Below are 17711 nucleotides of genomic sequence, written 5' to 3' on the forward strand. Positions count from 1 at the left end.
TTGTTCATTCTCTTAATTTTATTTTGAGCATGTTCAGCACTGAAATTCAAAGTCTTGCTAATTGCGTAACCACCCACTGTAATGCCCTATACTAAGAATTGCTAGTATTTAATTTTTTTAACATCGTATTTGAATATCCATTAGCATTATCGTCAGATTAGCCTATTTTATTAGGGAGTAAAATTTTACTTTCTCAAAAATTTATTTCATAGTATAGAAAAGTAGAGTTTGACGGTACGAAAGCATAGCCGCTAACGGTACGTTAAACAGAGTTAAAACGAAGAAATTACGACTATTTTTATGCGAGGGGGCACTTTGGTCTTTTCCTACGTAAACCCATGGGTTTAATTAAGTATCCCCCACTAATCAGTTTTCCACGGGAAAAACTGAGAATAGGAAAGAGAAGGAGAAAGACACGGCCTCCTTGGTGCCACCGTGAAGACCACCTCGCCGCCGTCAACACCGGCCACCTCCGGCCAAAAAATTGGTATCATTCTCTTCGTCTCTTCATCCTCTTGCTATTCATACTAGCTATGTAGTTTATTTCTCCTTGTCCCCAACTAATCTGATTAGAGAAGAATTGAAGCTTTTCCAGTGAAATTCGCAATTTCCGGCCATATGGTCAAGATTTTGGAGAATGCCAAGTTATAATCTTATTTTCTATACCTCTTGGGTAATCATTTAAGTATTGTATTGTATCTATATTTGAGGTTTTTGGAGATTGGAAGTTTGACCACCATGAACCACCGCGGCTCCGCCGCATTCGGTGGTGTTCCATGATATTTTTAATCAATTTTAGGTCTTATTATACCTTTCTAAGTATGTGGGAATTAGCCTAGGTGAATCGTTAATTTTTGGGTGAGGAATTAGATTTGGTGATGAGACGTAATTGGTGAAAATTGAATTGGAAGTGTTAGTGTTGAGGATGTGAAGTGGAATTAAATTACGATAGGTTTGGTTACTAATAGAGATGCTTGGGTGATTGTATGTCGGGTTTCGTCAAGGAGTGAGCGGCGATTACTAGGATGCATCCATGTTGTCTTTACTTAATTTATCTAAATTTGAGTTTAAATCTAGATTATATTATTATTTGGTTAGGTGATTTGATAGTGCAAGCTTCCGAGGACGATCCCAAGACGGGACACACCTAGCCACCCTCATTGTGAGTTGGACTGTTTTCTAAAGAAGTGCATGCAATTAATCATTTAACTTAAAATTCCTTGACTTAATTATTCCATTTGCATGAGAATCTATTATTCCTTGTTATTTATGTTTCAAAAATAAAAGTACATATATTTTCTATGTTTTAAGAGATCTTTATTATTCAATCTACTATTCATGGAATTTTATTAAGTTCTTTCGTAAATAATTGATTATATTTTAGTGAGAATATTTTCTTTTTGATATTGAGTTATAAGAGTTGTTGAGTTTAGAACTTTCGGTTTCTAGTTAAGTTATTATTTGGGAATGAGAATCATATTTAATATTAAGTTGGTTATTCACTTCTTCTCCTCCAAGCCCTAGCAACTCGGCATCTCATTAGAATCAACGAGGCATAGTCAATCCCTATCAACTCGGCTATTCCTTTGAAATCAACAAGATATAGGCAGCCTATATGTTCAGAGAAAAATATTTTTTTGTTTTCAATTAAGTCACGAGTACCCAACCCCAGTAGTAGAGGAATACAGTGATGCAGCTTCTCCAGTTACGTGCACGTATACCATCACGCTCTGCTTGTGTATCGGCGGACGTACAAGTGCATGACCAGTTACCCCCGCTCTGCCTGATGCGCACAGGTGTATGACTAGTTATCCCTCATCATCGCTCTGCTTATGTTGAGTACGAATTCAACATAAGTGTACGACCAGTAGTTCGCCACGCTCTGCCTAATTTTTGACTTAGTCACATTAGGTGTATGACCAATTTAGTTTTGGGTACAAGTTTGGTAGTAATTTAAGTTTTTCCCAACTCAAGATGCAAGGAGTGTTGTTGTTATTTTTCAGCTCTTCCTTTACTTGTGAGTTTATATTATGACAATGATATATTTTCTTATGAGTTTTATCTCTTGAAATATAGTTTTATAATTATAATTTTGTCCTCTCACTGAGTTTGTCTCACATTTTCCATGTTTTCTCGGGGCTCTTTGGTTTTCGTTTTGCCCAGGTAGTAGATTTCTCTGATGTCGGACCGCATCACGTTGAGGCATCCTCCTTATCCACCGTCATCCTTTCAGACTTGTAGGATTTGTTCCTTTCGCATTCTTTTGCTTTTATTTTCTTCAATTGATTTAGTAGTTTATGCTCTAGTGTAACCATAAGTTGGATAGGGGAATTTTAGTTATAATAGTTAGGCTAGTGACCTCATATTTTAGTTGGTGGTGGATGATTTTATTAGGGACAAGAGGTGTTATTTGGTAGTTAATACTTATGTATGATATTAGAAGTGCAATTTTTGAATTACAGGTTATGGGTTAGTCAAATTTTAGGGGAGGTTATGCCGAATTTTCGACACAATCATTCTCTAATTTTGGCTACACATGTCCATCTCGGATTTCAAGGGGGATATCTGGGAGCGGGTCTGTCACCCACACTGTCCCATGGCGCAGGTAGTTATTTTACGGATCTTGTGCGAAGATTGTGTTTTATATTTTCGTGCCTTGGTTGCCAATGATACATTTTCATCTTTCTACTTGTATTGAGAATGGAGAGGAATATCTTTGTGTTACTTCTAAGAAAGCAGCCCAGCGCCGCATCTTAGGGAAGATAAAGAGTCTCGGGATAGTTTGTATCTTACTTCCATTCAAATTTTTGAATCATATGCGGTTGAATGCCACTTTTGTGATTCAGACTTTTATATCTTTGGCATGCCCTTCCCGGGCATCCTCGACATGATATGATGATTAGAATTCTTACGAATTCACATGGTCATCCATTTTTTCAAATCCCGGAAGCGATTGGAGGACCACCTCACCCGTGCTCCACACGGTGAGGCCGAGCTACCCCTCTCGTCGATGGCGGCATCCCCTCCTTCATAGGAATTTGTGATGCCTCCCGTATTTTCTATCCCTCCATGGTAATCTCTAATGCTCGTTGCTCATTTTGCAAAATTTGTTCTCTTGCTAAATTTCAAGAAAGTCCTTCATTTGCTAAGGCTCCAACCGAGAATATTTCATTCTCACAAAGTATTTTAAGGTGACATTAGTGGATCCTATCCAACCGAACTTTGACCCTATCCAAACGAAAGTGGACATTTTTTGGTATTTTTATGGTATAGGTTAAGAGCATCGACGCGTTGGTCACACGTCGCTTTGCTATCCACATTGAATGCTACATTTGCTAAGTTTTTACCTATGAGCATCATACTATGGGCTCACCATCCTTCCCATCCTCTCCAATTTATTCGATTGGATACTGTTGGAGCATTCACCTCCAAGACTTTTGATGATTTCGTTTTGCATGTCTATTGGGATCGTCGTTGAACATATAATTCTTCATGTTCTTTCACAAAACGATCTAGCAGAGGCTCGGACTTGGTTATGGGTACTAACCTACTGGTATTTGCATGGGGATATGTAATGATGTTGCATGCAGTGACACTTATTCATTTCAGACCCACAACTCACCAAGCGTTTATTGCGTACCAGATGGTTACTGGATATGATCTCTACGTTTTTTTCACTAACGCCTATTTGGTTACGTTGTTTATGTGCCTCTATTCTAGTAATCTCAATGGGTTTACTTGAACCACTTAAGTACTTTGGTTGGTTATGATTTATGAATCACCAACACTTGTCTGCTATTTCCAATCTACAACTGTGGATTTCTATCCTGCGATATCCGCAGACGGTCTCTTTGATGAGACATACTTCCCGTCGTTATAGGGGAGATATGGAATGCTCTCATTCTGGTTTTAACGCCATGGATTGACGTGGTGTGGCACTATGTCTCATTAATATCCCGCACTGCTCCGAGTAAGGAATAAGTGCAACACATTATCGATCTCCAAAAAGTCAAAGATTCGATGCTTAATGACTTTACCAATATTGCGAAAGTGATGAGATCGCACATAAATGCTGTGATGTGCCGGTAAAGTTTGAATTCTCAGAATATGAGATAATTTCACATGAATTGGTCCTAGCACCGTTGGCACCATCCCTGATAGTGGGAAGGAAGCTGTCAATGGCACCATCGTATGCTGTGGTGTTGTCGACGCCCCTAGTATTGCACCACAAAACAAGGGCGGCAAACGCAAAGATGGACTAGTAAGGGTCATTGCTTCGGTCTTGGCTCCTACCTAGAGGAGGGGGAGACAATCAAATTCTTTGGAATCAAAAACCAGAAAGAAGCGAGGTGTGTAAGCACAAGTATTTCACCCATAATCAAGAGATATTCTTTGAACATATGTATCAACTAAGTTTATGTGGGACGCTACAGACCCTTTTTGTTGATGTTCGAGAACAAAAAAAATCTCTCAAATTGATAGTATAAGCGCGTGCGTGTGTTTAATGGATTAATCTCCCATGAATGATAATGTATTCTCTCATGATCTTATTCCATTGTAAAGTATCAACGATGAGCAACTTAACTGAAGTGGAAAGAATCAATATAGGCTGAACTAGACTTGTTATGTTACTCATTGTTTGTAAGTGTAATGAGAAAGATGAAGTCATGTGATATTTGCAGGACTTATGGCGCAAACATTGTCTAATTATCCTACGTATTGACTACGATGAGTTATATTCTCTCGTTATGGATATAATTGTTTTCTCCTACTCGATCAGTTGTAGTGTCCATGAAAACTGATTTGCAGCATATGATAATGGTCATAACATATCTATACAGGGATTTTAACACAGATATGAAAGTACCTGAAGGACCTTAATTGCTTGATTAAATGGCTCCAGACTACGGAGGGTCATGTAATTAGATTGCGACGTTCGAGAGAACGTAGTACAATCGGTTGCAAGAACTTAACTCATACGTGTTCATAAGAAATTCAATTTTGGACTCTCTATTTAGTCTAATTAAAGATGATGAAGAGATTCAATGATCTATGGATTCATATATGTTAGTGTTGTTGGGACACTATTACTTTCATTATGATGTGATTAACTATGCGTCGATGCATCGTCATTGGACTTGCATTGTTCTATTGACATGGGTCTAGTTCTACATTTAGCGAATCAATACATTCCTCCCACACCAACGCCGCCAGCAGCTCATACACACTAGCGTACACGTTAGTGTTGTTGTTGACACTGGTAACATAGAGGATACGTATTGACTTAGTCTCGGACTAAAGTCAGTCCTTCATTGGTCCATTCCCCCATTCCTTTGTGAAAAACACATTGAATGTGACAAATCAGAATATGTCCAGTTCGTATGTCAACTTCAATGCGACCTATTGGACAGCTCACTCAACGAAATATGATGAAATTGATACCGTTGGAAAGGCCTATGTGTCTACTTTCCAGGGTCACCAACCATTTGTTCATAGATATCGTATTGCGTGAGTTATAGCCATTTTAGCAAAGTATGACAGTTATGTTCGAGAATTTGCAAGTCAGTCAACTTCGACAGATCACTATGAACTGCTCCGATTGAATTAGATTGTCACTGGAAAGACACGGATGTCTACTTTCAAGAACATTTTACGGTTTGCTGATACCTACTGTGACGAAGAAGTTATAACCATTTAAGTGAGTGAAGGTCATTCTACCCGAGAATCTGATTTTCATTGCAAACTCTTGTTTTGAATTGTTATGCAATATTGTTTCCTAAGATCTAAGTTTGACTAAGTATAGCATGTATGATCTAAGGATGTATGGCTAGATTAATGATTAATCATTAGCCCAAGATTACTTTTGACAAACATGTGATGAACGTTGTATACGTTGTTTTTTGTACTCCATGATTACGACACTAATCAGGGAGAGTTGTTTCGTAGACTTCAAGAGGAGTCTACCTCACATGATGCTGTCAATTGTAGACGGTGTGTTGTGCTATTTTTATCTTCGATCAACCTTTTTTTTTCACCCAATAGGTTTTTAATTTGCTTGATAAGGTTTTTACCGAGGCAACGATGTGTGCACCATGCAACATAGGCATGCGACACAAGTAGGAGTGTTTCAGAAGAATTACTATCATACCCTTGTGTGTCTTAGTCTTATTAGGTTTCCTATTAGAGCTAGATTCACATCTCTGTAATAGATTAGGATTCCGAATCTTACGAGATTGTGGTTATTTAATGCCTTTATATAGGTCACATGGTCAATCAATAAATGATTACATTATGTTCTATTACGTTGTTATTATTCTCGTTTCATTATCCTGCAACACTTTCTCTTTTTATTAGTTGGTAGATTTTAACTTCGTTCTATTTCACTATCTTTTGCGAACAAGATCGATGGAATGACACCATTGAAATCTTGAGAATATGACAGTTCATCATCATCAACGTCCTTTCGCTAAACGTGCATGTTGTTTTGCAGATTACTTACATGCATGGGATCGATGTTCTTTGTAATCGCCTCTATCTCGCTCTTTTTGTTTGGGCCTAAAATAATACTCTGATATTATTTAGACTACTTAGGTCCGTGGACCGGATATTTGGGGAAAGTATATCACAAAGCAAGATTATCTGCCGTATTGGAATAGATTTAAGGGACTATCGCTGTATAGAATCTGAGTTGATTAAGGAAGGTGAATCTAAATCAACTAGGAGGTTCTGAGGACTTGATTCGCAAGAAAGAACAATTTGTGTTCTCTATATAAGGAGGGTCGAAAGCGCAGAATAACACACGCAACGTCAAACAAACTATCGCGCAACCGCATAGTCAAAGTCTCCCCACGGAGCAAAAGTCCGATTAGCTTCGGCAACCAAGTCTCCCATCAGAGCGGAGCTACCCAGATGCACGCCTCGCGCTGCATAACCATTCCGATTCGTATATCACATACAATAACACATCCGACATACGCAATCATCACTATAACCATCATCCATCAAACACACAACAATCACATTAATCTTTTATACAATAATCTAAATTACCAACAACATACAACAACCAAATAGGTCGATTAATATGTCGATAAGTTCGTATCGACGAATGCTACTCAAAGGGGCAACCTACTGCCCAAAAAATGACACCACGCGCCGTCGCACGCACCGCCACAGTGGCTGCGCGTGGGTCCACGCGCCACCCCTCTCCAACCTCTCCAAATCAACTCGACTCCAACATGAAAGTTATAGATCACAAGAAAACACACATTTTTCACGACGGCGTCGAAGCCCATATCGGCCGAGAAGTGGTCAGAAAACGCAGAGGAAGGTCGGAACAGTTCACCGAATTCCCAAATCGCGGTCTAGCTCGATTCGTCGCCCAACTCCAATCTATTCGTGCCCAGAATGAAGAACCAAGTCGAATGATGATAACCCCGAGCTCCGGAGTCACCGGAAAAAGGCCGCACGGAGGTGTTGACTTCTACCGGATCTTTCGGGCGTTGCTGCGCCGTGCACGGCGGTCGGCAGGCGTCGGGGCTGGTACCAAACGACAGAGAACGGCGAGAGGGTTCGAACGGGACCGGTGGCGCCCCGATCGGTGACCGGACGGCGAAGAACAGTGCCGGAGAAATCTCGGGGTCGGGGATGAACAGTGGCGCGAAAACTTTCTAATTTTCGGATTTTTCTCTCCCCCTTTCTTTTTCCATTTTCAACCCCCTACTTATACTAAATTCCAAAAATGCCCAAATACGTTTAGTAAATTCTTCATACGAACTCCGATTTAGGCGTGCCATGTGTCCACAAATTCGTATCGACGAGCTCTACGACTTTCGCGAAGGAAGTTTTCTCGAAAAACGTACGTATCGAAAAGTCAACTTTTAGAGTCGTCACACTTAGTACGACTCTCGTTCCGAGTAAAAGATTAAACTAATATCGCCACGAATCGTAAAAGATTCGGGTCGTAACAACCTTTAGGTGGTGTCTTAGTGTTACTTACGGGAAATATTAACTTGCTTGAATTTCTTACCTTGAACTTAATGCTTGTGTCATGAGTGTAATTACTCTAAGGGGGTGTTATGTTTGTGGTACATAGCCCACTTGTATTATAAGGTAATATAACTGAGACTAAGGTTGTGTGATTTAATTTGACTCCAAAAGACTTTATTAAATTGCATGATTAGTTCGTTTCTTGGTAGCTTCACCAAAGCACTAGGGGGAAGTTTGTCAAATATGTTTTTGCATTAATCTTGAGTTACATTTGTGCATAAATAAGGTTAGATGCAATGCCTAAGTCTCTACTCATCTTTTGATTATATCTCTACATTTATCTTTCTTTGTTGTTTTTGTGCAAGAATTAGTTTGCTTACCTTAATTCTAAAATAAATCAAGCCGATTCACTACCACTTATTAATACCATCTCCATCTCTTAGATTCCAAATGGCTAAGGTTGTGAACTTGTAAAAAGTTAAAATGCATGTTTTTCTAGTTTTTCTTGTGGAAATCTAGTTATAATTGAGTTTCCCCCAATCCCATTGGGTACGATACTCTACACTTTTCCCTTACTAAAACATGACCAGTAGGTAGATTCACACACAAATACACATAATCATTACTTAGTGATGCAACCAACAGAACAACCAACACTGAAATGTGATGTACCTGTCGCTCAAATACTATACAGAGCACCTGGTTGATAACTTGATATATATGTACAACTTTGATCTACGCAAATATGAAAATGATTTGCAACTACTCTACAATATAAAGATGAATTGTACCACTGTCTTCTCAAATTCTTGCACAGGAATATGGGAACAAAGAGGTTTGATTAGAAACCGCTACCAGTTGATCAGTTGCTCCAACTGAGAAATCTGTTTTGTTACACTTATGTTTCTCCCAACTCCAAGTGAAAAAAAGAAAAAAAAAATTAAGGTTTCTAATTTTGCAGTTGTCTTTTGTAGTTAGAAACGATGTTGCTCTTCCATCTTTTACTGCTCTTCACTCACTTTCAAAATTTGAACGGCTGTAACATTGAGACCAAAGAATGAAGTAGAGCATATGAGCTCATAGCGATTTAACGAACATGGATATCAGTTATTTATCACGTGAACAGGACTACACCTACTTACAATCTCATAGTATACATATATAAGTTTGTGAAGTCAAGTCCACAATTGACTAGCATACTATGTGATAGGGCGGCACCGTGGCATGCGTGTATACAAGCGTTGCTCTTCTGTAAGAATTTTGTTCGAGCCGACTCCTACTTTGGTTTCAGTTTCAGGGAAGCGCTGAAGGGAAAGTAATTGCGTGAAGTCAGTTTTTTTTTCCTCAATTTCAAACGTATTGAGAAAAAAGGACAAAAAAAATCAAAACAACTGATTCCTTACCTGTTGATACAATAACGCTTTCCTGTCGGTGGTGGACCGTCATCAAAGACATGGCCAAGATGAGCATCACAAACTGCACAAAGAACTTCCTGGCGGGGCATGATGATAATGGACAAGTCTAACTTGGACTTCACGTTGTTTCCAATCGGCTGGTAGTAAGATGGCCAACCAGTTCCACTGTCAAATTTAGTTGATGATCTGAGTGGAGAAACAGAAAATTCATGTGAGTGTGCCAAATTTTTAAGAACATACTGTTACACTGATGAAAATGAATAAGTACTGCTTACTCAAAAAGAGGGGTATCACAACATATGCAATGATAATTTCCGGGAGTTTTGCTATTCCAGTATTCCCTGCACATTTGAGGTGAATAAGAACCTGAGATGGCAGAATCAATAAACTAATCTGCTCATACATTCCCTATCAAAGTGCACAGAAGAAGCCTCACTACTTCATCAGGTCAGAAGAAGTTAGGGTAGCAGAAAACTGAACTAGATACTCAAATTTTACAAGCTCTCAAGTGATTGCAACTCATCTACCCTTTCATTAAAATATCTGAGAAGATCCACAAAAGCTCCCGAAGAGAGTAAGTGAAGTACTTGATTCCCCTATCAAAACCAACAAGGCAAACACCTAGAAGAAAAGTAAAATTAAGAATTATACCCAGTGAACGCCCGTTCTGTTCCCTTTTGACGAGTAATGTAAAACTGTTCCTTTGTAAGCCGCTTTTTCCATTCCTCATTACTTACAGACTTATAATCACCGGCCTCTGCACATGTCCCAAAAGTAGTTTTTAAATAGTAATTTAACTGAATTAATTGATATGATTATACTAAAGTGAACAGAAAGAATGTTAAAAACATATTCAGTTATCTACTTATGCTTGTTATACCTACTATACAATGTAGAGCATAAACTTTAATAGGAGAGTTTTAGCAACATGTTAACTGTACAGAACATCTGAAGTTTGATAAGTGAGAACAAAATTTATTGGTCAAATGACAGAGGATTCTAGAAAGAGCATAGAATTGAAATGTCACTTCAAAATGTACAAAGTTTTGGGAACGATTCATATTTTTGGTTTTGAGGAAGTTAAGGTAAAATAGTATCGTTTATTATTTTACCAGTCGATCGACAACATCAGTATATTAGGAATCAAGAAGTAATACATTTAGTCAAGAATGATACAACATGCATGGCACTCCAACTAAAAGAAGTAACCTTACTGTCCAGTTATCAGTTTTCACCACTAAATTAGTTCAAAGGCAGAAGTGAACTAGCAATAGAATGATCGCCAATAGAAAGCATACAGCTCCCTCATAAGGAATATTACATATAGATTACATATAGAAATAACAGATTAAACCTATGTTGCATGGACACGGACACGGACACGGCGACACGACACGGCGCGACACGGCGACACGGCAAATCTCAAAAACTCATCTTTCGACACGGCTCCGATACAGCAAATAAAAAATATTTATATATAATTTGATATATAAAATAAATTAACAATACTATTATAAAGTTGTAAAATCTATCAATTGCGTAACAATGTTTAAGAAATAACATCAAATAGTCAAAATGCAAGTGATAAAGCTAGCCAATTATATATGAACCTAGTAAATCTTCTCATATTGATCAGGGGGCGGGGGCAGGGACTGGGGCAGGAGGCAGGGGCTGGGGCAGGAGGCAGGAGCTGGGGCAGGAGGCAGGGACTGGGGCTGGGGCTGGAGGCAGGGGCTGGGGCTGGGGCTGGGGCAGGGGCTGGAGGCAGTAGGCAGGGGCTGGGGCAGGAGGCTGGGGCTGGGGCTGGGGCTGGGGGCCTGGGGCTGGAGGCAGGAGGTAGGAGGAGGCAGGGGCTGGGGCTGGAGGCAGGGGCTGGAGGTTGAGGCAGAGGGCAGAGGCTGAGGGAGAAAGGAGTTGCAAGGAGAAGGAGAAAGCCATAAGAGAAGCAGAACGGCTGAGAGAGATTTTTAGGTTTCAAACGTCGGTCAACGTGTCGGTCAACGTGTCCAACAGTCAACTTTTTCCGATACACCACATGGCGTGTCCGATACGACGAAAAGGCGTATCGTGTCGTATCGGCGTGTCGGGACGTGTCGGACACAGCGACACGCCTCTGCCTGCCGTATCCGTGCAACATAGGATTAAACTGGTCACGATATATACAGACTTGTAGACTAAAACACGAATTGACAGTTAATTTGAGAATTGATGAGAACAACTACCAGAGATGGATCCTCCAAGGCTAATTAAAGAAACTAATTAAATGAGAGTAACCTAATGAAGAACTAAGCTTTAGTACACGGACCTTGTCAAGCACATCCTCAAGACTTCCAAGAGAAAATTTTCCATTGAAAAAGGAGTGTGTCCGACTCTAGTAACAAGTGTTTCAATAAAGGTTTTTAGGATAAATGTTTTAGTCTGTTAAGGCATACAATCCATGCTGTAATCCTGAGAATGCTATAGAATGGAGGAGGCAACACCAAACATAAACTTCCCACAAGTTACAATACACTCTATGTCAAGTTTCTGAGGAATTATGATAAGAAGCACTAAAACGTTCAAAAGAAAATTAATAGAGGACATAGGCCAAGTAAATTTGTGGGATATCCTTCAGTTACTGTCAAAATATCAGACAAGACAAAATGAACACAGCACAAGTTCATATGAAACATATCTAACCAGTTCAAATTCAAAAGCTCAATAAAAAAACTCGATCGAGGCATTCATAATCCATTGATAACAATTGTTGAAGAATAATTGCCTAGAAATAGCAAGCTTCATCCAATCACACACAACCAAAAATCTTGATTCGAAATCCAATCAACATATCATCACAAACACTATATTATCAATTAGATTGAATCCTTCATTGCGTCAGAGTACTACGTATTACATAATAACACATAGGGAAAGAAAGTGATGATATCTATGTACCTTGAGTGGTGCGGTCTGGGGAAGAAGCAGATGAACCCATTGCACGAAGTGGGAAGTAAAGCCTCTTGGGTTGTTCAAACGTTAAACTCTTGGGTTTCAAGGCAAAACCGAACTGGGTTGTTGAAGAAACACAACTAGTTGTTGTTGGTAAGCTCAGGTTCATATGGTGAACACGAAATGCCATTTTGGCGACCTTTAAGCTACGACGTGTTGCAACTTCCTTTAAGAACGTTGGCCGTCTGTAACAAGAATCTCAACCGTCAATTTAGTCCTTAGATATGTATGATCCGTCTCTTGACGACAGTGATGGTGTAGAGCAGCTGTATTAAAATGAGCTAACGAGCATGTGATTCATATTTCTTGACACGTGGCATTAAGTTAGATAAGTTTGGTGTATAGAAGAAAGAGGCTCTCTTTATGCCACGTAAGTCATCGGAATCTTTGATCCTCCGAAGAACGGAAATTTATAGCCCAATGCCCTAGACCAGCCAGCCAACTGCATCGCATCCTTGAAAAGCCATCCATTAAGGAGTAAAAGTTAACCTTCATCGGGCCGGTCATTCTCTAACGTCCTACGCCGGAGTGCACCGTCCGACGAAACATAAACTTATTTATTAAAACCCTAAAGGCTCTGAAGAGTTGATAAAGTGCTAGGTGTTGATTTAGAACTTAAGGTGAATATATGAGAATTATACACTCCACAATCAAATACCAAAATTTTACACTACTGTAATTCTACGGCGGAGTCAGAATTTCATAATGGGTAGGGGTAGAAAAAAATTTATAATTATTTATGAACTATATATAAAATTTTGGGGTGAGCTAATATTTAAAATTTAGCTAGAAAAACAAATATTTTAGTAATTTGAGGTGGGCTAGCCCGTGTAGTTACGTCCTTGGTAATTCTAAGGGCAGAGCGAGGATTTCATAATGGGTTGGGTTAGAAAAAAAATTTATAATTATTTATTAACTATATATAAAAATTTGGGGTGGGTTAATATTTAAAATTTATATTTTTATACTAAAATTTAGTTAGAAAGATAAATTTTTTAGTAATTTGAGATGGACCGTAGCCCGTATGTAGCTACATTCTTGTGTAGTTCTCCTTAGCACTTCATATGGTATGATTTGATCAAGGTTCCCACGTAAGTATATAAGTCAATTGTTATGAAAAATCATAGTGGCTACAAATTTCTTTTAATTATTTCATATTGGAATTCATGAATAAGTTTTTTTTTTGGATCAAGGAGAACTTCATTCATATGAAGAGATACAAGGAGTATACTCGATCTCAAACGCACTCTGATGTCCAAACGTACAGAAAGAACCATGAGGAGCAGATCAGGCTAACTTTCGGACTGAGAATTCTTATCCATTAATACTAGAATTGTTTTTACTATTGCTTAAATTAACAGATGCCTTGAAGGTTATGACCTAATTCGACATATGCAAGAGAAGAGATGAAGAATCCTCTTCCTCATCTGCCTTTTCTTCTCGTACGTGAAAGGAGCAAGATAACAATTGCCACCGAAGCATGTAGATCGAGGAAAAGCCAATCGTGGCAATTAAGATGAACAATGTACTTACAAATTTGTTTCTTAAACTTCTAAAGGCTCTGAGGTTTGCGGAGCATAGCTAGAGAAGTTGTTGAAAAGGATGCATGGGATTGAACAAACCATAGCTGATAAAGTGCTAGGTGTGTTTGTGTATCTATAACTTTGGGTGAATACGTATGAATTTATAATGTGCTCTCACTCCTGTACGTATCAACTACCAAAATTTTATACTACTGTAGTTTTCCTGAGCACTTCATCTGGTATAATTTGATCAAGGCCCCCATGAAAATATTTAGGTCAATTGTTATGAAAGATCATAGTGAAATTTCATACGGAATTCTTGAACAAATTGTAGTTCAACATTGGTTAGAAAATTAGGGCCTTCTGAAGACAACCACATATATGTGAATGACAACCCGTACCATGCACATATAAGCAAATCGATCAGTAAGTTCAAATACACAAGAAATATTTACATATATGCCAACAATACGTAGCATAACAGGAATATAGGATCATGCATCATCACGCCTCACACAGAGGCCAAAGTCTCCATTTAAGGGAAATTCATATCTAAGAGATGAAAGCTACCAGTTAAACTAACCGATGCCTTGAAGGTCTTATTCCTAACATTATAATTTATGACCTAGCTTACCAGGCATATGCAACAAAAGAGATGAAGAATCCCATCTGCTTTTTTCTCTCGTGAAAGGAACAAGACAACAAATTTCAACAAAGCATGTCGATGAAAATGCGTCGTTAGCCCATTAAGATCAACAACGTACTTGATGAACCGACCAGAGTAGTCTCCATCACATCAAACTGAGTGGTACTTTTCTCATAAAAATCAATCAAATGCAAATGACCACAAGACTCCCCAAAGTACCTGTGTGTTAATCGTGGAGGTTTAAACCCTTCAGATGATGCACAGGCGGAGTAGGTGCGGTGATTCGCAGACTTTCTTCACCCATGTCAAAATAGTCACATCATTTTCATCTCTTGACATGCAAAGTCTTTCCTCAACTGTGTCTAAACTTGTTTGCCTCTGTATCCAATGAATTGCACCATTGCAGTACACGGCACGTTTCTCGCTACTGTAGTCAAAGCTTGAGCTGTCAATCCAGCCATAGTACGGAGACGAGAGGAACATTAAGAAGCTCCCAATCTCGAGTCCTGGAAGAATATATGTCTATTTGATAATTGCCATCATATCGATCGTCGACGATGGAGGTGTAATTACCTACACCGATCACCTTGTAATAAGGTGATTTGGAAGGGTCAAAAGCCAGGCCATAACGTACAAACGATCTTTTACCGTGTCCCTTTGGAAGGGAAAGAGCACAGAATTTTCTGGTTGTGGGATTTACCACATATATTCTTTTTTGATATCTATCTCTAGGCTCGCAGAGGAATAGACCATTACAGGACTGAATAATATCGAGGCTTCCTGGAACTTGTTCGTTAAGAGCTTTGAAGGGAATAGGGATTTCATGTTTACCAATTAGAGGGACGGAATTGAAAATCTTGTTGTGGGTTATACTGGAGAAGAAAGCAGAGACTCTAGGGTTGGGATTTCGGAGGGTGTGTCTCTCGTAGAATTCGGGGTTGGAAATAAGAGAGAGCCAATGCTTGGAGACGCACTTGAAACGGAGCAAGGATCGAACTGGCAAGGACACAAGAATCTCTGTGAGGAGTTCTTCGATGTTGCCTAGGGTTTCTGCTGCTACTGAGCGAACCCTAAATTTGATTTTAAGGTCAATTCTTCTGCTCTTCCTCTGCATTTTTATGCTTTCTTTACTTCCGGAATCTAAGTACCGATCGATCTACAATATATATAAGAAAATAGTTATTGCTATTCCCTCACTACTAGGATTTAATTTTTTCCGTTCTATAGTAAGATAAGGGTTTGGTAAAGGCTCGATATAAATTATGTTGAGACTCCAAGGATTATGTAGCACAGAGAACATAATAATAGCTAACGACTATTGTGATTTCAAATACCGTTTGCATGCAAGAGGGAATGCCCTGTCAGCAGCCCTGCTAATTCTTAGTATCTACAAATTGATGCCCTGTACTAGTACAAGCAAAGAAAATAAGATCACAGTGCTTCAACCCTAGCTAATATATATATTACATATGGATTCCAGCACACTATTCCTTATAACTTCCCGGGCAGCAATAAAACCATTATTAGCCATTGCCCATCGAGGATCATATCAGTTTGTGCCTCCTCCTAAAACTACGTCTGTCTATACAGGAAGGCTCCGGTTCGATTTGGTGACAATGTGGACGACCCGATCGATCATACCTTGTGTCCCTATTTTGGTTTTATTTCGATTCATGACGGTCCAAAGAAAGTTATTCTGGCTTCGATGCTCAATGATGTATATGGTCCACGTACGTACCGCTTACTTAAGATTAGCCATGCTCACTTCTCTAGCTAGCACCATCTTTTCGAGTTTTGTTATCTGTACGTACAGGCCGGCAGTACAGATAAGTGAGATAACCAATTAAGCTTGTAAGATCTCCGCCTGAAAATCCTTGTTTAGTTCCAGCAATTTGATATTACGCTAACTGGCTAGCGTATAAGGCTAACTATATATTTGGAATTTTGAGGGTTGCACATTCGTTGCTTGCTTCATGCCTAGCTACGTAAACGTACTACTCTATCTACGTTCATCGCAAACATCTTGACAAGAAAATTTGAAGTTTGAGGTTACCGTAACACATTCAATTGAACTAAAGAGTCATAACAGTTATTAATCATAGCACTTTTTTTCCATAACAACGAACATTACTTTATTTAAAATCAAAGTAGACCGAGTCACTTCACTACTGCCGGCCCTTGAAGGATGGATCATATCCCCAACCGAACTCTGAGCCCTGTAATTTTATTTCCTCAGTGTTTGCTTCTCGAAGATCCACTCCTTCTAACTCAGCTCCTAGAAGATTTGCCCTTTTAGATTTGCATTAGTAAACTTGGCATACTTCAGGGACGATTTTCTAATGTAGGCTTCCTCTAAATTAGCATTTGAAAGATCAGCGTGACCCAACTTTGCACCGTGAAATAAAGAACCTTTCAGACATGCATGACGCAGTTTTGCATTGTAGAGATCAGCATGTGAAAAGGACGCGTTAGGAAAATTTGCCTGATACAACTCAGGGTATTACATATTTGCTTCTCGAAACGAGGCGTCCTCACCATCTGCATGATCAAATTTGGCATGTGTAGGACTTGCACCCAGGGGCGGATGCAGTCAGAGGGCTCTATGGGCTTGAGCCCATACAAAATTTTGGGGGAAAAAACACCAAGTATATATATGCTATCAAAAAAAATTACATATGTATTAAAACAACTCAAACTCCCCGCAGTTGCAAGAGTGAAGAGTATTGATCCAAAAACGCAGTTTTCTTCATGCATTTTCCGTCAAGAACTCCAACACTAAAAGTCGAGAGCTTTCATTTTATGTTGGAGAGTTGCACATCAAAGTCGTAGGAGCTCCAGGTCTACTATGTAAAAGATTGAATCCCTTGGTTTTGATCTTTTCCTGTTGATTGAATCCCTTGGTTTTGACCCAATGTCTTCCTTGTCTAGATTTGCTCTCAAAGATTTCAAGTTAAATACTTGTGAAGCCTACTGTAGGCTGAGCTCTTCTTTATCTTCAAGGAGCGAGGCTCCAAAGCCATATTAGTATGTTTAGTTTATGTGCTCTTCATTTCTGGGTTTGTGTTTGGTATCCTTTTGGGCAATTGGGTTTAGATTGTGGTGATATGAGAGCCCAAGTTCAATTCTATTCTGTTGTGGGGATTGTGAAAG

At 39.2% G+C, this 17711-nt stretch overlaps 2 protein-coding genes across 2 annotated transcripts; both read right to left on the minus strand.

Moving 5' to 3' along the window:
- Nucleotides 1-9045: 9045 nt before the first annotated feature.
- Nucleotides 9046-12553, minus strand: LOC126788252 (peptide methionine sulfoxide reductase B1, chloroplastic). Its single transcript, XM_050514221.1, has 5 exons — nucleotides 12339-12553; nucleotides 10056-10161; nucleotides 9680-9745; nucleotides 9393-9590; nucleotides 9046-9293 (listed from the first exon to the last, which is right to left on the minus strand). Exons 1-5 carry the CDS (start codon nucleotides 12520-12522, stop codon nucleotides 9266-9268), a joined length of 582 nt encoding a protein of 193 aa, XP_050370178.1. The 5' UTR covers nucleotides 12523-12553; the 3' UTR covers nucleotides 9046-9265.
- Nucleotides 12554-12753: 200 nt separating this feature from the next.
- LOC126787272 (F-box protein At5g07610-like) lies at nucleotides 12754-15675 on the minus strand. Its single transcript, XM_050513182.1, has 4 exons — nucleotides 15028-15675; nucleotides 14824-14939; nucleotides 14693-14780; nucleotides 12754-12846 (listed from the first exon to the last, which is right to left on the minus strand). Exons 1-4 carry the CDS (start codon nucleotides 15673-15675, stop codon nucleotides 12754-12756), a joined length of 945 nt encoding a protein of 314 aa, XP_050369139.1.
- Nucleotides 15676-17711: the final 2036 nt, after the last annotated feature.

This window comes from Argentina anserina, chromosome 3 (assembly GCF_933775445.1).
Source record: "Argentina anserina chromosome 3, drPotAnse1.1, whole genome shotgun sequence".
Lineage (NCBI taxonomy): Eukaryota > Viridiplantae > Streptophyta > Magnoliopsida > Rosales > Rosaceae > Argentina > Argentina anserina.